Source organism: Stenella coeruleoalba, assembly GCF_951394435.1.
Source record: "Stenella coeruleoalba genome assembly, chromosome: 5".
Lineage (NCBI taxonomy): Eukaryota > Metazoa > Chordata > Mammalia > Artiodactyla > Delphinidae > Stenella > Stenella coeruleoalba.
Genome location: NC_137150.1, coordinates 84,818,298 through 84,844,096, shown reverse-complemented (window position 1 = coordinate 84,844,096; position 25,799 = coordinate 84,818,298). Strand labels below are relative to the sequence as shown.

Below are 25,799 nucleotides of genomic sequence, written 5' to 3'. Positions count from 1 at the left end.
TTAGGAAGCTTCAAATAAGAATGCCTATAAAGAAGCAAAATTAAGTTACTTAATACTTGATTTCAGTCCTTTTAAGAATCTGAAATTAATATATCATTCAAAGCCGTAATAGAAAATAACAGATGCTTTAGAGCAGCGGTCCCCAACCTTTTTGCCCTCTGGCACCGGTTTCATGGAAGACCGTTTTTCTGAAGACGGGGTGGGTGGCGGCGGTGGGGTGGTGGTGGTGGTGCAGTGGTGGGGGGAGGGTTCAGGCGGTAATGGGGAGTGGCAGATGAAGCTTCGCTCACTTGCCTGCCACTCACCTGCTGTGCAGCCGGGTTCCAAGGAGTTAGGGACCCCTGCTTTAGAGTGAGATTTGTTATATGTTTAAAGTATTTGTATTTGTTTCTCATGTTGATATTTTTTGTTTCCCCTTTTCCTTAAAAGTTTTACTAACTTAATCATGTATATGTTCTTTATTGTAAACTGTACACATTTTTCCCCTCCATTTTTATTGAGATATAATTGACATACAGCACTGTATAAGTTTAAGGTGTACAGCAGAATGACTTGACTTACATACATCATGAAATGATGACCACAGTAATTTTGGTAAACATCCATCCTCTCATATAGATACAAAATTAAGGAAAGTTAAACAAATTTTTTTTCTTGTGATGAAGACTCTTAGGATTTACTCTCTTGACAACTTTCATATTTAACATTCAGTAATGTAATTATATATCATGTTATACAGTACATCCCTAGCACTTATTTATAACTGGAAGTTTGTACCTTTTGACCACCTTCATCTGGTTACCCCTTCCCCTGCTCCCTTATTTCTAGTAACCACAATCTGATCTCTTTTGTTTTCAAAGTATAATTGACTTAAAGCGAATACTATGTTAGTTCCTGCTATACAACATAGTGATTCGATATTTCTATACATTTTAAAATAATCACAATAAGTCTAGTTACGACATGTCACCATACAAAGATATTACATACTTATTGACTATATTCCCCACACTATACATTTCATACCTGTGACTCATTTATTTTGCAACTAGAAGTTAGTACCTCTTAATCTCCCTCACATGTTTCTTTCCTCCCTCAATCCCCTTCCCTCTGGCAACCACCTGTTTGTTCTCTGTATCTATGACTTTGTTTCTGTTTTGTTTTGTTTGTTCATTTGTTTTTTAAATTCCACATATAACTAAATCATACAGTATTCGTCTTTCTTTGACTTATTTCACTAATACCCTGTAGGTCCATCTCTGTTGTTGCAAATGGAAAGATTTCATTCTTTTTTACAGCTAATGTTCCATTGTATGCACACACCACATCATCTTTATCCATTTTTCTGTTGATGGACACTTAGGTTGCTTCCATATCTGGGCTATTGTCAATAATACTGCAGTGAACTTAGTGGGGTGCATATATCTTTTCTAGTTCGTGTTTTTGTTTCCTTTAAATAAATACCCAGGAGTGGAATTGCTGGATCATATGAGAGTTCTGTTTTTCATTTTTTGAGGAATGTACAAATTCCTTTTGAAAAGAGTTGGGATATATGTAAATAAAAAGTAATTTTAGAGTAGTGTTGAGAGGCAACATAGCAAGCAAGGAGGTTAAGGGTGTAGGTACTGGAGCCAGACTGGCTCAAACCCTGGCTCTGTTACTTCTTAGCAGTGTGACTTTGGGGAAGTTTCTCTTATGTCTCTCTGTTGCATTTTTCTCAGCTTTAAAATAAGGATATTAAGAGTATATTTATTTCATTAAGTGTTGTGAGGATTAAATAATATAAGAAAAGTGATTAGAACAACGACTGTTACATAATAAGAGCCATGTACATATTTGCCATTATTATTTAGTTACTATGCTCTTTGCTCAGTTAATTAGTTATATATAGTAATTTTATCACTTGGCTTAATTGGTTTAGCACTCATCAAATCACTCAATATTTTTAACTAAGTTGAATGGATAATACATGTACAAATACAGTAAAATTTTTATATTCATACATGTGTGCGTTTTCTCCCCGTCTCTCCATCCTTACTCTTTTTTCTCATGTATTTGTTCACAAAGGTAGCATCTTGTCATGTTATTCCCAGGCCTTACATTTTTCATTTAACAATGTTACCTTGGAGATTTTTCCACATTGATACAGTTAAAGATGCCACATTCTTTTAAATAGTAGTCTAGTATTCAGTTGTACTAATGTACCATCATCATCCTACACAACAATTTTTTGAGAGTGTACTCCTGTATCAGGCACTTTTCTTGAATTAAGTCATGCAAGTTCGCAACAGCCTTATAAGATAGGTGTTAGTTTTATCCCCATTTAACAGATGAGGCAGTTTAGGCTTTGAGTGGTTAAATGCCCACCAATGTCACCCAGTTCATAAGTAATAGGACTCTGGAGTTGAACCCAGAGAGTCTTTTTCCAGAGATTACTATCTTAACACCACAGCTCTCAAGGCGTCGTCTCCATATTAATGGACATTCCAGTCTTTTGCTGTAAGAAACAGTGCTGTAATAGATTATTTTGTTAATAGCACATTTTGTACACATAAAGTAAATTCCTAAAAATGGAAGAGGTGGGTCAAAGGATTTTGAATTTTGGTGGGTATTGCCAAATTATTGTCCAATTTAGGGATGCACTGAAGGTCAGGTTTGTCGTCAGTATTTTGCCAAAATCTGCCCATTTAGCTTGAGTCTTAGGGAAGCTGAATAGCTGAATGCCTTTAAAATTTCTAGCATTCCTGAATTACGTGTGACCTACCATCGTGTGATAGCATAGGTTACCCCATATCTAATCAGTATCTAACAGTGTCAGTATGAGATCAAGGTCTGACAAATGTCATGACTTTTTGTTACTTTCAAATAATGGAAAACATTCTAGATAACCTGAAGTGCTGTTTATGTGACTCATACATTGAAATTCTATCAATTGAAGTTTGAATGTAAGTTATTAAAAGTAAAATACTACAGTTGTTAATAATTGTGAAAGTTGCTGATTTTATGAACCAAAACAATTATGTTAGAGCTCTCAAATAATACATAGGGAATCAGATTGCCAATTAATACGAACATTTAGAGTGTGATAGCTAGCTAAATGTGAGAATAACTGTATCTTGTGAAAAATGGGTTGTCACTCTATAAGTACTAGTCTTAGGTAATGCAGAATCAGACAGTGAGGGACTTTATTAACATGAGTTACAATATCCACAAATTATTTTGAATATAACATACTTCAGTTCAGTGTCCTCTATTTCATTTGTTTCAAGAAAGAAAAGTATCTCTGATTAATCCAAAGAATAGGCCAAGTGACACCCAAACTCTTCAATGTGATCCAAAGCAGACACTTAAAATACAGAATGCTCAGGTCCCAACTTGGTACACCTGCAGTGCTTGAATGTAGATTTATAGTACCTGCTATTGTTCAGTGGTGTGTGCGTATTTTAAATATGATCTCATCCTCACCCAAAGATGCTGTTGGATAAGGAGGGTGGGGGAAGTACCTAAAAATAGGCAATGATAAAGACTATTAATTCTTTATTGTAAACTATTTCTACCTCAGAGAAGAATAAAACAACAGAAAATAACTCCCTCTACCTTCACCCTCCAAATGAATCATTGCACCGTAGCAACTTTGATATCTAAAATATTAGAGCTGAGCCTGAATCTTGGAGGTCAAACCCTTCTATGCCTCATGCCTCATGGCTTGACAGTTCAAGATAATATTCCTAAATCCTCACACAAGATATTGCCATTAAGCCCTGTTCTGAAACAAAGATGAGTAAGTACTTTAGAGGCATTTCTGACTAATATACTCCTGAGCTGTTAAGGGACTGGAAATTCTCAGGATTTGCCGAACTTGACTGGACAAGTGGGTGCCCACAGCCTTATCAAGAGCCACATTAGTTCGTTCTAAACAGACAAAAGCCTGTGTGGTGGTTTTCAGCTGTTCCTAGGGTTAAGGTTCTCTTATTAGCATCATAGGCATACATAGCATCATGTAGTCTTCTGTAACTGTTAGTTGACAAGTAAAAACAAAAGTGAATATGATGTATTCTGTGTAAGCATTATGCCCTTACAGGAGTCATATTGTCAATACTTTGTGCTTTTATTGAGGTATAATTGACATAATTGCAAACATATTTCAAGTGTACTGTTCGACATTTTGATATATGTATACACCCATGAAACCATCACTACAGTCAATATAGTGAACATATCCATCACCCTCAAAAGAAATTTCCTCGTGCCTCTTTGTAATCCCTTCCTTCTATACCTCCCCACTGCCCATCCCCAAGGAACCACTGATCTCTTTTCTATCACTATAGGTTAGTTTGTATTTTCTAGAGTTTTATATAAATGGAACCCTTTGCCCAGGGCGGTGGGGGGGGGGGGTGTCTACCTCTTACTTTTACATGTTTCAATGATGCATTTCTTTTTATTGCTGAGTATTCACTGTATACCACAAATGCCACAATTTGTTTATCCCTTCACTTGTTGATAGATATTTGGGTTGTTTCTGCTTTTTGGCTGTTATGAATAAAGCTGCTATGAACATCCATGTAAAATTCTTTGTTTGGACATAAGCTTTCATTTCTCATGGGTAAATACCAAGGAGTAGAATGACTGGGTCATATGATAGGTGTATGCTTAACTTTCTAAGAAACTGCCAGATTGTTTTTTTAATGGTTGTACATTTTACATTCCTACCAGCAGTACGTGAGAGTTCTAGTTCTACATCCTTACCAACACTTCCTGTGGTCAGTCTTTTAAAATTTTAGCCCCGCTAGGTATGGAGTGGCATTTCATTGTGGTTTTCCTTTGCATTTTCCTAATATTAAGCATATTTTCATGTATTTATTTGCCATTCGTGGGTCTTCTTTGTGCCGTATATCTTAAGATCTCTTGCCCATCATTTTAATTGTGTAAAATTGTCCGTTTTAGTCAGTTGTCCATTTCTGTGTGTGGTTCTATAGCCTTTTTTAAAAAAATAAATTATTTTTTATATTTTTGGCTGCGTTGGGTCTTCGTTGCTGCACGTGGGCTTTCTCTGGTTGCGGCGAGTGGGGGCTACCCTTCGTTGCAGTGTGCAGGCTTCTCATTGTGGTGTCTTCTCTTGTTGCGGAGCACGGGCTCTAGGCACGTGGGCTTCAGTAGTTGTGGCTCGTGGGCTCAGCAGTTGCGGTACTCAGGCTCTAGAGAGCAGGCTTAGTAGTTGTGGTGCACAGGCTCAGTTGCTCTGCGGCATGTGGGATCTTCCTGGACCAGGGCTCAAACCCGTGTCCCCTGCACTGGCAGGCAGATTCTTAACCACCACACCACCAGGGAAGTCCCTGTATAGCCTTTTTGAGCTAATATTTGTTTGTAAAATTTTAAATAATAATACCAGGCAGAATAATGGAGATAAGATTTTATCTATTCTTTGTATAATTATTTGGTGTTCTAGCATTTATAACATCAAACAAAATAACCACTAAGGGCTTCCCTGGTGGCGCAGTGGTTGAGAGTCCGCCTGCCGGAATATCCCACATGCCGCGGAGCGGCTAGGCCCGTGAGCCATGGCCGCTGAGCCTGCGCATCCGGAGCCTGTGCTCTGCAACGGGAGAGGCCACAGCAGTGAGAGGCCCGCGTACCAAAAAAAAAAAAAAATATATATATATATTTATATTTATTTATTTATTTATATATAAATAACAAAAAGTGGGGTACTGTAGTTTAAAGAGAATTATTACATAAACTATGGTATCCATTTAATGGAATATTGTACTGTTTAAGATGATACTTATTAAAAATATGTCAAGTTGTATTATAGTATTGATTACAGTTATATAAAAAATTGTGAGGAAATAACATCAAAGTCAACAGTATTCAAGTTGTGAGACTTTTCTTTGGGTATTTTAAAAATTATAGGCATATTGCTTCTGAAAATAAATTTTAAGCAGAAGTATGTAACAAATGCTTATTTTCTTTACTGTTTGTATCATTTAGCTATCTTTTTGGCTGTTTACATTCTTGGTAAGTTAAAATATAAAATCAGTGACTCGTTTTTTTCTTTGTAATCTGAAATCAAGAAATCTTCTAAAAATTCACATAGAAGTCTTATGGGGTATTAATGTTAGCTTCACTATAACTTTTAACTCTTTAATAAGTTTTGTCTTAGAGATAAGAAAAATAAGAGGAATTTCTCAGATACTGTTTCAGGTAAATTTATTATTCCAAATTTATGACAGACTATTAACCAGAAATTTTCTACTACTATTCCCTGTAGCAAAATTATATTGGGTCTGTTTTCATTAATATTCTTATTAGTTCCAAATATGCCCATTTACTTTACAGTTAAATTTATTTTTACTATTATTATCAGTTATTTATGTTTGTGTTATAAAGCTAGGCATTAATAAAACACAGCATTGTGTGTTGTTCTTTAAAAATCTTAGTTCTTTAGGAGATGGATATTCTAGAAACAGTCAATTCTTAGTTGTTATACTACTTGCTCTTTAGTTTGTGAATGATCTGTTATATCATCTCTTTTTCATCTTCTCCCTTTTGCCTGCATATTATTCTTTGCCATTCTAACATAGAGTCAGTTAATAATGGAAAAGAGGCATCCTGGGCTTTTTTTTTTTTTTTTTTTAAGATAATAGAGGTTAAAGCTACTGGCTAAATAAGGTCTTTTGAATTCTTTGTTATTATTATAAATGCTTAGATGTTAAAATCAGACTAAATTCGGACTTCTCCACTCCATAGCTCTAGTCTTGAGCGGGTTGCTTAAAGTCTCAAAACCTGTTTCGTAATCAAACAATACCTGCCTCCTAGGACTGTTGTTAAAGGTTAAATGAGATGTGTTTATTTTTTAACATAATGCCTGGAATGTGATATGTGCTTAACAAGTAGTAGTTTACCTGTTTTTAATATCAGAACATTTTATTGAGTTACTGCTGTGCAAGGCTCCATGCTATGTGGAGGGAAGAGAGTTAAGAAAATGATAAATGTATGCCCCTTGAAGGCAGGGATACTTGAGTCTGTTCATACGACAGTTCTACCATTGGTCATAGGCTTCTAGCCTATAAATTTCAAACCATAGAACTTATACACTAAATACAGTATTTTGTTATTCTGGTTAATACTTTGGATTATCATCTTAGTATAACCCACTTTTATTTATAAAATTTTGAAGTGAAAGGAATCTGTGATTGTTTATTTCTAGAAATGCTATCAAAATTGTTTATGGATAAGCTTGTCATCAAAGCATAAGAATATGTAGCCAATAAGATTTGAATTCTATTCCCAGCTTAATTGTCCACCCTACCTTTTATCTTTACTGTTTCTTTTACAGGATTAGTTGTACTTTAATAAGTGAAAGGGTGTTATCTGTGTGTGCCCTCAAAAAATTTTATTGTAGTAGGAATAAATTTTTTCTGATTCTGTTAGTCCAGTTTGCCATCTGTGATCTTTCTATACTTCTCTACTCTGATTCCCACTTTTGTCTGCATATTTCCTTGTAGTCCATCTCAAGTAATTTTTTGTGAACTATTTAAGTAATGACCTTATAGATGCCTTTATTCTTAACCTTTTGGCCTATCCTTTAAAAAAAATAACACTATGAAATATGTATACCATATAAAAATATTCTTGAAATCCTCTCCTTTCTGTTTTGTTATAAAGGCAACAGGGACCCAGATGCTTTCTGTCTTTCAGTTTTGCTGTCCTTAGCAAGGTGGCCTGGCTACTTAGATTTGCTTCTTTCAAGGTCCCAAGATGGCTGCATGTCCCCCGCAGATGACCAGATCCCAAGGGAAAAAGTGTTTTTCATGGCCTGTATATTTTAAAAGAGCAAAGAAATCATTCCCAGAAGCTCCCCAGTAGACTTTGCTTTACCTCTTATTGGTCAGAACATCATAACATGCTCATTTCCAAACCAGTCATTGACAGGGGACCTGGAATTACCTTGATGTGTCTACCAAAATTTCAGCCAATTTAGGGTTTTGGTAACAAGATAAAAAGGAGGAACTAGTTATGCTAGTCAGTAATCTGCCACGTAAGCCTTTCTTTTTTTTTTTTTTTTTTTTTTTTTGCGGTACGCGGGCCTCTCACTGCTGTGGCCTCTCCCGTTGCGGAGCACAGGCTCCGGATGCGCAAGCTCAGCGGCCATGGCTCACGGGCCCAGCCACTCCGCGGCATATGGGATCTTCCCGGACCGGGGCACGAACCCGTGTCCCCTGCATCGGCAGGCGGACTCTAACCATTGCGCCACCAGGGAAGCCCACACATAAGCCTTTCTAATGGTGTTGCTAGGGAGGTAGGTTAAATAAAATGAATAGAAAAGTACTTCACAAAATGATTGTGTACTATACTCTGTGAATATAAGGTAGTGCTATCAGCTGGAATTCTACCAATTCTATAACTTTCGTTATAATTTATAGCAAGCATAAAAATATTAGATTCTTGATGCCTTTCCCCAAGAAGGTAAATTGTGTATGAAAATAAGTATTTGCTTTTAATCAACTAGATTCTTCTTCATCTTAAAAAAAAAAATCTATTATTTCCAAAGATAGTCTTCAGTCCGTTGGATAGGATGTACATTTCCAAGTGTTATGTTAAGTATCAATGAAGTGCCCCGGTATCAATTAAGGATTTTGTATGTAAATAAATCTTGTCATAGAACCTTGGTATTTAGCTTTTACATAACACCTTACCCTTGCCTCCAGCAATTGTATCATCCAAGACTGGTAGTGAAAACATTTCTCTGGGTAATGAAATTACTAGGTATAGTGCATTAACCAATAGCAATTTGTAAGGGATCTTGTAAAACAGAAGGAACAAAAGTGGGCCTCTGGTGTTGTGATTTGCCACTGCAGTGTTCTGCAGTGTTTGGAGGAGAGGCTGGTGACTCATTAGGTCCGATGGTTGCCTGTGCTATCTGGATTTTTCCCCTTCTACAGCAGGGTTTTTTGTTTTGGGGTTTTTTTTTTTTAATCTTTCACAAATATGGGGGGTGGTTACAGTTTGTGACTATTAGAATTTTGGATTTTTTTTGTTTTTTTGGGTTTTTTTGGCTGCACTGGGTCTTCATTGCTGTGTGTGGGCTTTTCTCTAGTTGCAGTGAGTGGGGGCTATTCATCTTTGCGGTTTGCATGCTTTGCATTGCGGTGGCTTCTTGTTGTGGAGTGCGGGCTTCAATAGTTGCGGTGTGTGGGTTTCAGTAGTTGTGGCTCGCAGGCTTTAGAGCACAGCCTCAGTAGTTGTGGCACACAGGCTTAGTTGCTCCGCGGCATGTGGGATCTTCCTAGACCAGGGATCGAACCCGTGTCCCCTGCATTGGCAGGTGGATTCTTAACCACTGCGCCACCAGGGAAGTCCCCAGAAGCTTGGTTTTAATTGCATTTACTTTTTATCCTTAAAAGAGGAGTCCAACAACTAAAGCCAATTTTAAAAATATAATCGAGTTGATTTCTCTATGAGCGCAGGTACATATAACACATTGTTTTATCGGAAGCAACTGTTTTTAAAGTAAATATCATGCTTTTATTTTTTAAACGATTGAAAGCAACAATAATAGCTGCATATCGTATTAGAAAGGAGTTATTACATAGCACATAAAACTTCATGTAGGATTAAATCATATCATGATAGTTTGAATCTTATGGAGATTTGGCATGAGATTAACTTTCAGTATAATCTGACTTGCAGTATCATTTGCTTATAGCAAGTTAAACTGTTTTGGGAGGTTGTTGTCTTAACATTTTTAAAAGCCTACGTTGGGAATTCCTTGGCAGTCCAGTGGCTAGAACTCCACGATTTCACTGCCAAGGGCATGGGTTGAGTCCCTGGTTGGGGAACTGAGATCCCGTAAGCCGCTCGCGCAGCCAAAAAAAAAAAAAAGCCTATACTTTTTCACATAGATACATAAGGATTCAGTAGTGAAGCAGAAGATTTTAGTGGGGTATTTTTATTTTCACTCTTTTCATAGATAACAATGAAGGGTGGTTAATGGATACAAATTAGTACGTTGTATGACCATGTCTATCAAACTGCTGTATGCTTTGCCCTGTTCAGTAGTTGTCAATATAATATGTCTACCTAATTTATCATTTTTATTTTATTTGTGGGAAGGAAACACTTCCATATTTTTCTTGTAAAACACACGTTGTGTATGATGATGTAGAGGGCAAAACTTGTTTGGATTAAGAGGGTATACAAGAGCAGACAAAGAAACTTGGCTGCTTACAGTAGACTGCTGTAACATCCTGTTGTCTGTCAAGATGCTGGGGAAGTGGTGGGGAGGTATTTATTACTTTAGTGCTTACTTGTTCTTCTGCAATTGGGGTGCTTTGATGAAAAAGCTTTAGAAGTATATTATCTATATATGTGTGTGTGTGTGTGTGTGTGTGTGTGTGTGTATCCTTATGTCAGTGCTGTGGGAATTGCAAATTTTAATGTTCAAGAAAGCCTAGTACGTTGGACTGATCCTTGAAAGTTTCTCAGTGTTTAACTGTTAAGAGGTTGGAGCCTGAAACTTATGGACCAGGAAAACATATTTTCCAATATCAGAAAATAGTACTTTAGACTTCTTTTCCTGCGACTGCTGGTGATGGGCTGTATCTAAGGTTTATGTTGAAGGAGGAGGAGCAAGTTCCTTTCAGAAACTAAGGCTTTCGTTGCATGGGAACCTTAGCTGGAGAATTGCCTATTGGGCTGTGCTTTCTAAACCCACTTTTGTATTGTTTTTTCCTTTTCCCAAAGTAACCAGTTACAAGATTACTAAGACAGAAAACAGGCCAAAAATTGTAGTGCTTCAAGTGTGAGTCTATGTTTCAGTTATCCAGGAAGTAATTATTCAGTTTGTTCATTGTAAGTATTTTAGGTTCTCTGGAATCAGATGTCTAAAAGGAGTCTGGTGTATAAGATTTTCTTAAGGATCAACACATGTGAAAGGAAGGGGACGGAAACAGAGTTGGTCTGGGGAAGAAGTGCAAATGCAATGCAAGCCCGACAAAGCCTCAGCTGACCAGGTGGGATGATCTGGAGTGAGCATTTATTGCTTGTGACCTCCGCATTGGGCTGATAGGGCTGGGCCTTTCTTTATACCTCCACTTTGCTCAGTCACCTGGTGCAGGTTGCTCTGTGAAGGGTGTGAATGTGGGCAAGGCAGCTCTCTGCATCCCTGAAGGGCTGACAGCTGTTGGCTATCCACTTCCTTGAAGTGGAATCTGAATGTTGCAGCTCTGTGTCTAATAAAATAAAACATATAGTCTTGAGGTAGAGACTATTGTCCTCTGTACCACATAGGATTGTTTAGATGTATACAACAGAAATCAGCCTAGTTAATTGAGGAGGCAGAGTGCAGTGCTTAAAGAGCATAGGCTTTGATGTCAGACTGCCTCGGTTCATAATCCCACCTTTACTGTTTGCTGGTTTTGTGATCTTGGGCAAAGTTACTTACATCTCCATTCTTTAGTTTCCACATTTGTAAAATGGAGATGGTATTAGGGGGTATGAAGTTATTCAGTAACTATTCACTGAGTGCTTTTTTCTTTGCCCAGGCACTGTTTTCTATACCCTCATGAAACTAAGTATTCTAGGGAGTGATACAGATGCTTATACTAACCACAGTAAACAAGTAAATTAAAAAGAAAAAATATTCTTTCAGGTAGTTAAAAGTTCTATGAAGAAAAGCAGGGTAAGAGCATCGAGGATGACAATGGGAAGAGAGGGACTATTTCATGAGAGTGAGGAAAAGACATTCTAGGCAGGGCACAGCAAATATAAAGGTCTGAGTTGAAGCCGAGATTAAAATTTAACATGTTGAAGCATCAAAAATGGACAAAAGTGCCTGGAATTCCTACATTTTATACTTTAAAAACTGGTGTTTTCATAATATTCTTATTTTATCATGAAAGATGTGTTAAGAGTTGGTTTTTGAATGTATTTGTAACCACTTCTCTGAATATCATACAGTGGTGTACAAAAAGCTAAATTACTTGTGACCATCATCATGTTTTTCTCCTCTTAACATTGACTTTTTTTCCTTCCAGTTTTATACTTACTGACTGTATTCCCCGCAGTGTACATTCATGCCTGTGACTCATTCATTTTGCAACTGGAAGTTTGTACCTCTTCATCTCGCATTTCTTTCCTTCCCCCACCTCTTTCCCCTCTGGCAACCACCTGTTTGTTCTCTGTATCCATGACTCTGTGTTTTGTTATGTTTCTTCATTTGTTTTGTTTTTCTTTTGGCTGCGCAGTGCAGCGTTCGGGATCTTAGTTCCCTGACCAGGGATGGAACCTGTGCCCCCTTGCAGTGGAAGTGTGGAGTCTTAACCACTGGGCCACCAGGGAAGTCCTGTTTTGTTTTTTAGATTACACATTTAAGTGAACTCATGCAGTATTTGTCCTTTTCTGTCTGACTTATTTCACTAAGCATAATACCCTCTAGGTCCATGTTGTTGAAAATCGCAAGATTTCATTCGTTTTTTACAACCGGGAAATATTCCATTATATTTGTATACCACATCTTCTTTACCTATTCATCTATTGATGGGCATTTAGGTTGCTTCCATATCTTGGCTGTTGTAAACACTGACTTTTTATTTTATTTTATTTATTTTTTATTTATTTATTAATTTTTTTGCGGTAGGTGGGCCTCTCACTGCTGTGGCCTCTCCCGTTGCGGAGCACAGGCTCCGGATGCGCAGGCTCAGCGGCCATGGCTCACGGGCCCAGCTGCTCCACGGCATGTGGGATCTTCCCGGACAGGGGCAAGAACCCGTATCCCCTGCATTGGCAGGCGGACTCTCAACCACTGCACCACCAGGGAAGCCCAACACTGACTTTTTAAAAAGTAGAATCATCTTGATTTGTTATAAGAATATTAATCAGATGAATGGAAATTTTTGGATCTGGTGAAAAGCATATTTAAGTGAATTTATAGAATTATCACTTAGGCTCTTGGTTCACTTAATAGGTTGATATCACTGTTCCTAACACCTGCTGCCTTTGGCATAAATTAAACAATATATGCCTAAAAATAAAGTTTAAAACTGTAGAATCATCAGTTTCCTATGGTGGCTAGGATTATCCAGCTGAGTGATAAATTCACAAGGCAGCTGAATCATGAACAAACTCATTTGATTTCCACTAATTATTGCTCATACATTTGGAGGCTCTTGTTGTTTAAAACGGAAAATATGTAAACACCTGTTTTTAAAAATCAGAACAGATACTATTATTGCCTCATGAACATTCTAGAACACCTTCATGAACCCTGGGAGATTTAAAGCATCTGTAAGAAAGTTCTACTGTATACTCTAATGCCTCCTCATCTTTCAAGTTTCAGCTTAGCCTCCTCTAAGTCATTCTTGTCCTGCCCAAGTCAAGGTTAGATGCCTCTTCTAAATCACTCTGCACTGCTCTATGAGAGCACATTTGTTACCCTATTGTAACTATTCTTACTCCACTGTATTTTCAGTCTATGATACAGCACCTGGCATATCACTGATGCTTAAAATAAAATCTACTTAGTTTTAGAAAATAAAGTTATGGTAAAATACACATAATAGCTAAGAAAAAAAACTAGCCACTTGACTAGATTTGGTTCATATAACAAGAAGATAAGAATATGTTAGGTTCTTTTTAGAAATATAGGCAATATTAGCTTGTACTAACAGAATAAAGTTAGTAGTCATCAGTAATACTTTTCTGTTAGGCTTACTGTTAGGTGCTTCACAACAATCCCAGTAGATTTTACAGATGAAATGAGTCTCAAAAGGTTGAAAGAATTTGATTTGCTCAAGGGCACAATTTATAATTTCAGACTTCATTTGTCTGACTCAAATCCTTGGTCTCTGTTTCTCAATAAAAAGAAAGCAGCCAGAACAGATGAAAGTGGTACTCTTCAGAACTTACTCATGTGACATTTAGAATACAGTTTTTAATTTTGTTTGCTCTGTTTTAAAAGAAACATTGATATCGTGAAATACTTCCGGAAGAGGGTAGCCTCAGGGGAGAAAGATCTGAAAAAGGCTATCCTTTGAGGGACAGTTGACACCAAAGAGAATTCCTCCAGGAGGGAAGATACTGTGTGTGGCTACAGTAGTTGGAAGAAACGGCCAGAGGGTAGAGGTTGGGGAAGTAGATTTAGGCTGGATACAAAACAACTCTCTAAGAGGCGATTTCTGAAAATAGAATGGCTTTTTCAAAACTGAAGCCCTCTTTAGATGGTAGGTATTACAGATGAATTTTTTGTGAGCATTTTACATCTCACAGGGAACATTTTGACAAACTGTAATTTAATCATAGCCCCAGGGTAGGTGGTACTTGTGTTTTTCAAATGAAGATATTAAGAGATTTTGATTTGTCCAAGATCTCCTGCAGTGTGTCACTGGTAGAATCAGGATATTTCCTAAGCCTGCTAACTCAATATTTCGTGATATTTCCACTTTAATAGGCAGATGATCATGTATCATAGGAAATACCCATATTTGGGGAAGAAGTTAGACTGTATTATTATAAAGTTCTCTTCTGACTTTGAAAATCTTTGATTTTCTGGAGATTAAAATTTGACCTCCTTTGCTTATTTAGTACTTCTTTGAAGACTTTGCCCAACCCATTTCCCAAATAAATGCTTATCTTTAAACTTTGTTTTTTCCCCTGTTATCTAAGTAGTTTCTAGAAAAACTTTCATATTTTTATATTCTAATCTTTTGCAGTCCCATTCCTACTTACTCAACAGTTCCCTTCTGCATCTTTAGGAGGCTGGAAAATCCTAATAAACCAGTTTCCCCTTTTCTTTACTTCCTCCCTCAACTGCCCTTCCTCCAATTTTCCTACTGACACCAAAATCCTTGTCTCCTTTACATTGACATTTGTGACTGTAATATCAGATTTATTATTATTTTTCCATGATTTCTAAGGACTTATACACTAACTTCATCTTTATCAATAAATGACCAAAGTGATGATAGTCTCTACCTTATCACTGATACCATCTTTAAGGTGTTGGTACTTTTCTTGCCCCTTTGATCATATTCTTCTCACTTGGAAGGTCTCCCATATCGCCATGTGGTTGATTTTTGGGTTTTTTAACATCTTTATTGGAGTATAATTGCTTTACGATGTTGTGTTAGCTTCTGCTGTATAACAAAGTGAATCGCCATATGGTTTTGATCTTTAATTGTTTTTACTCTTGCTTGTTTCTTTAATCACTCTTTAATTCTTCCCTGTTATCCCTGTACACCGTCCTGCTTCTGAAGGCACTAAGTGTATCAAACCAGAATTCCACTGTTAATGACTTTATTGTTACACGCCCTTCCCGAATTCTTTGATACCTTGGTTAATGGATTACAAATTGTATTCCAAGGAGTGTAGGGTTCTGTAGCCATCCTTCAATGACTCCAGAAAGACTGAAAAACACCACTGTACCCTGCCTGAATTAATACCTAAACCTCAGGGTTTGATTTTCCTCTCTTTCTGTATTCTTTCTATTTGGACTCAACTCAGCCTTGAAACTTACTTTCCAGTTCTTACCTGTTCCCCTAACTCATCCCCATTGCTTTACACTTCTCCCACATCTGAATCAATTTCTTCTGTTCTCCCAATGTATTGTCATTTTGAACACTTAAGTAATTTTGTCTTATGGTACAGTTGTTTAAAACCAGTGAAATCTCCTTTTATTCATAGTCTTTATTCCCTAAGTTTAACACAGTACCTTTTCCTTGGTAGGAGCTCAGTAAACATTTAATAAATTGAGTCCATTTGTTACCAGTTAAGTTGTATGGACCCCTGCTCGGGCCCTAGCCCACTGAGGCCCTCTGCCTCCACAGAGAAGGTTTTTTTCCATTCGGGTTCCAGCAGCCAAAAAATGAAACCAAAGCAGAAATTGAAGCAACAGAAGCTTTATTCAATGGCCAGAGAATGGATAAGTGGGAACTTAGTTCACAAATCAAGCTCTCGCCTTAATGGCAAGACGGATTTGCTTTTAAGGAATAAAGACAATGGGGGGAAGGAGTGAGACTAATGATGGGGATGCATATGCATTAGTTTTCTGGGAAAGAGGCAGGCTTTCCTGGAAATGGGATGCCACCACTTTTCTGTCCTTCCAGTCACGGCTGCCAGTAGGTGTGTCATTTGGTACACTAATGTAGTAAAATCAGTGTAGAGACTCGGGGTCTCTTGGACTTAAGATTCATCGCCATCTTGGTTTCAGCTGGTTCTGTCCGGTTTTTGTTTTTCTCTTCCTATAGCTTCCTTTCTTTGTGTCCAGACCCTGTGTTGAAAGATATATGTTAGTTCCTATTCCAAGGAGGGGTTGGTGGGTTTTGAGCAAGGGTCTGGTGACAACTCTGGTAACATATTGACACTCACCCCATAACTATTTCCGGAGCTTTTCAACTTCTCTTCATGCCTGCATCCCTTCCCCTACTTAACGTTAGATTGGTTAAACATCATTATTCTCATAACAGTTCTCCCTCAATCTTCGGTTATTTCCTATTGTTTGTAGGATAAAGTCCAGTAGGCATTCATTTCAAGACCCACAAATTAGTCTCCCTTATCCTTATTTCTCACTGTTGCCATAACATAAACCTTTTATTCCAGTCAGGCTGTTAACTGTTCCTGAAATTTTTATTTCCCTTCTTTTGTTCTCGTTATTTCCCCACCTGAAATGCCTTTTGCTCTCCTTCTTTTCCTATGCTAATTATACCTGACCTTCAAGATGTTTTCCCCAAACATTCTAATCGTTGAACTTTTAGTAAATAAGTGTGTATTATTTGATACTTTATTACATATTGATCTGTGACCTTTACTTTATGGTTGTTTGGAGACATTATTTAGCTTTTTAAATGTACATATATTTTATCTTCTTTATTAAATTGTCAGTAATAAGTTAGACCAGCAGTTACATAGAAACATTCTGCTTTGGGGTCTGTAACCAGTTTTCTATTTGGACTTGAATAGTTCATTGTTTGGGTTTTTCAGATTGCACATCTCTAAAGTAAAGAAGTTGAACTAAATTTCTTACACTATTCTGTGTTCTGCTAAAAAAAGAAAAAAGGGAAAAATGATCCCAGAAATATTTTAAAGGTAGATTTTACATTTAAACATTTTTTAAATGTAAGATATAACTTGTTAGATGATAAAATATAAAGCAGAGAAGGAGGGGAGGTATTTTAAATAGATGGGCAGATAGGCAGAGAAGCCTCTCAGAGAAGGGGACATTTGAGGAAAGACCTGAAGGAGGTATATAGAAGCTGACATCTGGCAGAAGAGTACTCCAGACAGGGGGAACAACATGTACAAAGACCCTGAGGCAGAATGTGTATGTGCTTTGAGTAATGGCAAAGAGTTCAGTGTTTATGCAGCCTGATTAAGGGGAAGAGTAGTTAGAGAGGAGGTCAGAGAAATAATGGGAGGGCAAGATGTTGTCAGGCTAGATAAGAGGTTGGAAAGAATTCACAGTTTGTTACATTCCATGGGGTATTTTCTATTGAATGTCTTGCATATGGATATATAATTCTGAGTTTTAATAACTGTAGACTATCCAAGAATGAGGTACTTTTAACCAAATCTTAAGAATTTTATATTTTACTTTGAAGAAGTGGTAATAACTCAAGAATACACCAAAGTTCACTACCTATATTGGTTCTTTTGCTTTAAAGTTTGTAATTATAACTTAATTCTTTTTTTTTTTTTTTTTTACCATAGGTAAGTTAACATGATGGATTTCTCCAAGCTACCCAAAATACGTGATGAAGATAAAGAAAGCACGTTTGGTTATGTGCATGGGGTCTCAGGACCTGGTAAGTAATACATAATAATCTCAATAGTAAAAATTCCTAACATCAATTAATGTCTTTTCAAGATGTTTTAGGCAGAAATACACAAGTTTCTGTTCACCTACATAAATTCTGTCTTTAAAAGATTTCATAGCTGCTGTAAGACTGAGGTAATACCTCCATCATAAGGGCTACTGTAACATTTATTATCTAAATTTGATAATTATTGAGGTACTAATTTGTGATATCCTGTTTATTATATAAATGTATAGTTGGTGTTATATGTCTTAATTTTTTTGTTAAGCGTGAGGTTAAAAAACTATAAAGTTTATAGGTTTTAGTATGTGATACCTAGATGTCTGTTAATTGGATTTGAATTTTAATAATTGCTTTTAAAGCATTTCTCAGAAATATCAACCTTGGCTCTTTGCATGTATAAATCTTTCTGAATGGTTATTCAGATATCACATAACTAGCTACCTATAGGAAAATAGTCTTATGACATGATAATGAGAATGGAAAGCAGTTTATGTTTGTTCTGCCCACACTTGGGGTACTGCATTTTAAATAATAAATTTTGTTCTAGTATTCATTTTATTATTCCACACTTCTATTGCAAAATGTGGTTCATAGTTTCCGTAGGTAAAGCTGCTCATTGATTTGTATCTTTAGTGCCATGGAAATTCATTTTTCCTTATATCTTTTTACAAAGTCATGTTGTAGTCTTTTTCTTGTTGTAATCACAGAAGAGGTGATGACACTTTTTTTTTTTTTTTTTTGATGACACTTTTTGGTGTTAATGCAAAGAAAACACTGTCAGTCACTGTGCCTATTTCTCCCTAAGAAGCTTCTACCACTTAGAAATTGGTGTTTGAGCTTGAACTTATTAGCAGATAATATATTTCACTGTTTTCAATCTCTTTTGCCATTCGGAGAAACAATTTTTCCCCTTGAGGATCGTAAGGTCTTCAGGAAAGACAGGCTATACACAAGAACTCGTAGGGAAAAGGCAAAAGAACACTATCAAAAGAGTTTAGGTAAAAATATTTTTCTGAAACTTGTAGTTAACTGCTCTTGGAACCTATTTATAATTTTTGAGTACTTAATGAGGTAGTAGAAAAATGGCATACTTTTGTTTATGAAATATGATTTCAAACGTTAGTGATCTCTGGTATTTTGGTGCATCTTAACTATTCTTATATATAGGTTCAGAGGTAAGTATTTAAAAAATTAATAAATTTCCATTGTTCAATGTTAAATAAATATTAACATCTTAATAGTTTTCACTCGAATATTACCTAATTCATAGATCTAATTAATTGTATCAGAAGGCTAAATATTAAAATAGACTTATTCCATTGAGGCCTGCGCAGGTCCCAACCTATCTGTGGTTTGGGGTTGCTATCCGCCTCATAAAGCACAGTAGAGGCTTTGTCTTCTGGGAGGACAGAAGTCGTCTTCTCCTGAAAAGGCCTCTTACATAGCTGGCTTTGGCATCTACCAGGAATAGGAGGGCAGGGATTGAGGCCTCATGAGTCTGGTAGAGAGATAGATAGAGGTAGATGTAGAGAGGTTGAGGTTAGAGAGAGAAGACAGTGGTTATAACCAGAAAGTCCAGAGTGGGATGTTGTTACTTCCATAACTTGTCACTGTTAACTCAGCCTGGGCTTCATGACAGTCATAGAAGTGGATTCCTTAATTAAAAAAAAAAGACTTATTTCTACATATCTGAAAATGTACAACATTCCCCTCATTCCAGAAAAGTAGTTTTTGCTTACTAGACAACATGATCAGGACTTCTCTGGTGGTGCAATGGTTAAAAATGCGCCTGCCAATGCAGGGGACACAGGTTCCATCCCTGGTCCCGGAAGATCCCACATGCAACTAAGCAACTAAGCCCGTGCACCACAACTACTGAGCCTGCGCCCCAGAGCCCACAAGCTACAACTGCTGAGCCCGTGTGCCGCGACTACTGAAGCCTGCATGCCCTAGAGCCTGTGCTCTGCAACAAAGACAGGCCACCGCAACGAGAAACCTGCGCACCGCAACGAAGAGTAGCCCCTGCTCACCGCAACTAGAGAAAGCCCGCGCACAGCAATGAAGACCCAACTCAGCCATAAATAAACAAACAAACAAATAAATAAACCAAAATAATAAGTGTAAATTCTAGTTCAGTATTTATAAGAAATAGGGATTTTTAATTAGGATTTCACCCAGTGGTGGTGACTGATTATAAACGTCCTATGGGATATGAAATAAACATCCTATGGGATATGAAATAAACATCCTATGGGATATGAAAAAAGTCTTTGATGCAAATGGGAGGTTTTCTAGATAGATCTGTCATTAGTTTATCAAGAGTCTTTGTTCCAGAAGAGTTTTAAGAACCACTGGTATAAAGTGTTAGAAAGTAAAGATGTTGTTTTATATAATATTTCTCAAAGCGATGGTGACAACACAGCAAACTGATAATTGTGTGGCATTCTATCATGCAACTAGCTAAAGCTCTTGTTCTCATTTTAGTTTTAAAGGTTTTTTTTATTACTCTTGTTCCAAAACCCATCATTCCATATATTATAGCAACCTAGGTTGATCAAAACTTGCCTCAATGCTACTAGGTAAGAGTTTGTCATATAGAACTTCAAAATGAATATAGTTTTCATGTATATTATGTAAATAAGTAATCTTTAGCCTAACAAATTTTATTGTTTACCCCAACTATGTCATATGCTAAAAATGTCTCTTTTTTTTTTTTTTGGCTGCGTTGGGTCTTCATTGCTGCGTGCGGGCTTCCTCTAGTTGCAGCGAGCGGGGGCTACTCTTTGTTGTGGTGCACAGGCTTCTCATTGCAGTGGCTTCTCCTGGTGCAGAGCACGGGCTCTAGGTGCACAGGCTTCAGTAGTTGCAGCACGTGGGCTCTAGAGTGCAGGCTCAGTAGTTGTGGCGTACGGGCTTAGTTGCTCCATGGCATGTGGGATCTTCCCAGACCAGGGATCGAACCTGTGTCCCCTGCATTGGCAGGCGGGTTCTTAAACACTGCGCCACCAGGGAAGTCCCTAAAAATGTGTCTTTTGATCAACAAAACGAAAAGACAACATATGGAATGGAAGAAAATATTTGCAGATGATGTGACTGACAAAGGGTTAATGTCCAAAATATACAAACAGCTCATGCAACTCAATATCGAAAAACCAAACAACTCAATCAAAAAATGGGCAGAAAAAAAAAAAATGGGCAGAAGACCTAAATAGACATTTTACCAAAGAAGGCACACAGCTGACCAACAGGCATATAAAAAGATGTTCAACATCACTAATTATTAGAGAAATGAAGATCAAAACAACAGTGAGGTATCTTCTCGAAGCAGAATGGCTGTCATCAAAAAAGTCTGCAAATAATAAATGCTGAAGAGGATGTGGAGAAAAGCGAACCCTCCTACACTGTTGGTGGGAATGTAAATTGGTGTAGCTACTATGGAAAGCAATATGGATGTTCCTTAAAAAACTGAAAATAGAGCTACCATATGATTCAGCAGTCCTACTTCTGGGTATATGTCCAGCAAAGAGGAAAACTCTTAATTTGAAAGATGCATCTACCCCAATGTTCATAGCATCACTATTTACAGTAGGCAAGACATAGAAGCAAACTAAGTACCCATCAACAGATGATTGGCTTAAGAAGACATGGTATATATATACAATGGAATATTACTCAGCCATAAAAAGAATGAAATATTGCCATTTGCAGCAACATGGATGAACCTAGAGAATATTATACTTAGTGAAGTAAGTCAAAGACAAATATTGTATGATATCACTTAGATGTGGAATCTAAAAAATAATACAAATAAATCTGTATATGAAACAGACTCACAGACATAGAAAACAAATTTATGGTTACCAAAAGGAAGAGGGAAGCAGGAGAGGACAAATTAGGAGTATGGGATTAACAGATACAAACTATTGTGCATGAAATAGATAAGCAACAAGGATTTACTGTATAGCACAGGGAATTATATTCCATATATTGTAATAATCTATAAATGGAAAGTAATCTGAAAAAAAATGTATATAACTGAATCATTGGCTGTACACCTGAAACTAACACAGTATTTTATTTTTTTATATACTTTGAATTTTTGCATGTTATTTTATTTTTTTATACAGCAGGTTCTTATTAGTCATCCATTTTATACACATCAGTGTATACATGTCAATCCCAATCTCCCAATTCATCCCACCACCACCTCCACCCCACACCCCCCACTTTAGCCCCTTGGTGTCCATACATTTGTCTTCTACATCTGTGTCTCTATTTCTGCCCTGCAAACAGGTTCATCTGTACCATTTTTCTAGGTTCCACATAAATACATTAATATATGATATTTGTTTTTCTCTTTCTGACTTACTTCAGTCTGTATGACAGCCTCTAGATCCATCCACGTCTCTACAAATGACCCAATTTTATTCCTTTTTATGGCTGAGTAATATTCCATTGTATATATGTACCATATCTTCTTTATCCACTCATCTGTCTATGGGCATTTAGGTTGCTTCCATGACCTGGCTATTGTAAATAGTGCTACAATGAACATTGGGGGGCATGTGTCTTTTTGAATTATGGTTTTCTCTGGGTATTTGCCCAGTAGTGGGATTGCAGGGTCATGGTAATTCTATTTTTAGTTTTTTAAGGAACTGCCATACTGTTCTGCATAGTGGCTGTATCAATTTACATTCCCACCAACAGTGCAAGAGGGTTCCCTTTTCTCGACACCCTGTCCGGCATTTGTTGTTTGTAGATTTTCTGATGATCCCCATTCTAACTGGTGTGAGGTGATACCTCATTGTAGTTTTCATTTGAATTTCTCTGATAGTGATGTTGAGCAGCTTTCCATGTGCTTCTTGGCCATCTGTATGTCTTCTTTGGAGAAATGTCTGTTTAGGTCTTCTGCCCACTTTTTGATTGGGTTGTTTGTTTTTTTAATATTGAGCTGCATAAGCTGTTCATATATCTTGGAGATTAATCCTTTGTCCATTGATTCGTTTGCAAATATTTTCTCCCATTCTGAGGGTGGTCTTTTCATCTTGTTTATAGTTTCCTTTGCTTGCAAAAGCTTTTAAGTTTCACTAGGTCCCATTTGTTTATTTTTGTTTTTCTTTCCATTACTCTAGGAGGTAGATCAAAAAAGATCTTGCTGTGATTTATGTCAAAGAATGGTCTTCCTATGTTTTCCTCCAAGAGTTTTATAGTGTCTGGTCTTACATTTAGGTCTTTAATCCACTTTGAGTTTATTTTTGTCTATGGTGTTAGGGAGTGTTCTAATTTTATTCTTTTACATGTGGCTCTTCAGTTTTCCCAGCACCACTTATTGAAGAGACTGTCTTTTCTCCATTGTATATCCTTGCCTCCTTTGTCATAGATTAGTTGACCACAGGTGCATGGGTTTATCTCTGGGCTTTCTATCCTGTTCCATTGATCTATATTTCTGTTTTTGTGCCAGTACCATATTGTCTTGATTACTGTAGCTTTGTAGTATAGTCTGATGTCAGGGAGTCTTATTCCTCCAGCTCCGTTTTTTTCCCTCAAGACTGCTTTGGCTATTCAGGGTCATTTGTGTCTCCATACCAATTTTAAGATTTTTTGTTCTAGTTCTGTAAAAAATGCCACTGGTAATTTTATAGGGATTGCATTGAATCTGTAGATTGCTTTGGGTAGTATAGACATTTTCACACGATTGATTTTTCCAATCCAAGAACATGGTATATCTCTCCATCTGTTTGTGTCATGTTTGATTTCTTTCATCAGTGTTTTATAGTTTTCTGCATACAGGTCTTTTGCCTCCTTAGGTAGGTTTATTCCTAGGTATTTTAGTCTTTTTGTTGCAGTGGTGAATGGGATTGTTTCCTTAATTTCTCTTTATGATCTTTCGTTGTTAGTGTATAGGAATGCAAGAGATTTCTGTGCATTAATTTTGTATCCTGCAACTTTACCAGATTCATTGATTAGCTCTAGTAGTTTTCTGGTGGCATTTTTAGGATTCTCTATGTATAGTATCATGTCACCTGCAAACAGTGACAGTTTTACTTCTTCTTTTCCGATTTGTATTCCTTTTATTTCTTTTTCTTCTCTGATTGCCGTGGCTAGGAATTCCAAAACTCTGTTGAATAATGGTGCTGAGAGTGGATATCCTTGTCTTGTTCCTGATCTTAGAGGAAATGCTTTCAGTTTTTCACCATTGAGAATGATGTTTCCTGTCAGTTTGTCGTATATGGCCTTTATTATGTTGAGATAGCTTCCCTCTATGCCCACTTTCTGGAGAGTTTTTATCATGAATAGGTGTTGAATTTTGTCAGAAGCTTTTTCTGCATCTATTGAGATGATCATATGGTTTTTATTCTTCAGTTTGTTACTATGGTGTATCACCTTGATTGATTTGCATATATTGAAGAATCCTTGCATCCCTGGGATAAATCCCACTTGATCATGATGTAATCCTTTTAATGTGTTGTTGGATTCTGTTTGCTAGTATTTTGTTGAGGATTTTTGCATCTCTATTCATCAGTGATATTGGCCTGTAATTTTCTTTTTTTATGGTATCTTTGTCTGGTTTTGGTATCGGGGTGATGGTGGCCTCATAGAATGAGTTTGGGAGTATTCTTTCCTCTGCACTTTTTTGAAAGAGTTTGAGAAGGATGGGTGTTAGCTCTTCTCTAAATGTTTGGAAGCATTCACCTGCGAAGCCATCTGTCCTGGACTTTTGTTTGTTGGAAGATTTTTAATCACAGTTTCGATTTCATTACTTGTGATTGGTCTGTTCATATTTTCTGTTTCTTCCTGGTTCAGTCATGAAAGGTTACACTTTTCTAACATTTCTTCCAGGTTGTCCATTTTATTGGCATAGAGTTGCTTGTAGTAGTCTCTTTGTAGTCTGCTTTGTATTTCTGCGGCTAACACAGTATTTTAAATCAAGTATAATTTTTTAAAACTGTCTTTTTATGAGATAGTGTGTTCCATAGTAGGTATTTTATTTTTCCTATGAATATATGAGAGAAGTGTATTATAGTATTTATTGGATGTTTTAATTATCTTAATACTCATTTGTTCTTTTCAGTGGTTACAGCTTGTGACATGGCAGGTGCAGCCATGTATGAACTGGTGCGAGTGGGCCACAGTGAGTTGGTTGGAGAGATTATCCGATTGGAGGGTGACATGGCCACTATCCAGGTGTATGAAGAAACCTGTATCCTTTTTGGTTCAATTTCTAGCCATTTTCTATAAATCAGATTTGAAAGATTTATGGCAAAGGTATAAGCAGCACCAATGGTATCAGAAACGTGGAATATTGGTGTTTTGAAGAAACCCGATATATAGGAGTTTATTGAAGAAAGGTACTAAGAATTAGTGCTCTTATTTTAAGAAATTAGTATTATCTCCTGACCTTTCATTGCTCTTAATATTTCATTGCTCTTATTCTCAAGATCAGTATTACTTCTTTGGCTACTTAATTAAGTTTTATTTGGTACAGCTTTTTTGCCATATTACAATATATGCTTATGGTACCTGTTCTCTCTGTCAGTATTGGAGTGCTAATTCTAAACAAAATCTGAAAATTTTTAATAAAATTAAATTTTTTAATTTGAAATTTTTAATAAAAATAAGTCTTCATAGCTATGAAATCATCACTAATCAAAAGGATTTTTTTCTATTGTTAGGTTTATCTTTTATTTAGTCTTCTACATGGCTTGAAGATTTAAAATAAACAAATGACCATGTGTATAGTGAGAACCCGCTCTGCCTTTGTTATCCTGTATTTGGCCAGTTTTCAAAACAGACATGCATTCATGCAGCCCATTTTGTTAGTTCCATTTATTTTGTATCCTTCTAGTTTGTTGTATGAACCAATATAAATATATACTTTTATTTTTATTTCCTTTTTTCCCCAAAAGATAGCATAGCATATTATATGCACTGTTCTGTACCTTGTTTTTTTCACTTAAAAATATATGTATGGTGGAAGATGGATAAATA

General features: G+C 36.7%; 1 protein-coding gene across 1 annotated transcript in view; it reads left to right on the top strand.

Annotated features, from left to right (window-relative positions):
• ATP6V1A (ATPase H+ transporting V1 subunit A) overlaps positions 1 to 25,799 on the top strand; it is a 56,299-nt gene that overhangs the window by 8,145 nt on the left and 22,355 nt on the right. The window contains exons 3-4 of the mRNA XM_079921881.1: positions 17,701 to 17,795; positions 24,883 to 25,011. Coding sequence (XP_079778007.1) covers positions 17,711 to 17,795; positions 24,883 to 25,011 — 214 coding nt within the window. The 5' untranslated portion in view covers positions 17,701 to 17,710. The remainder of the gene's footprint in view (positions 1 to 17,700; positions 17,796 to 24,882; positions 25,012 to 25,799) is intronic.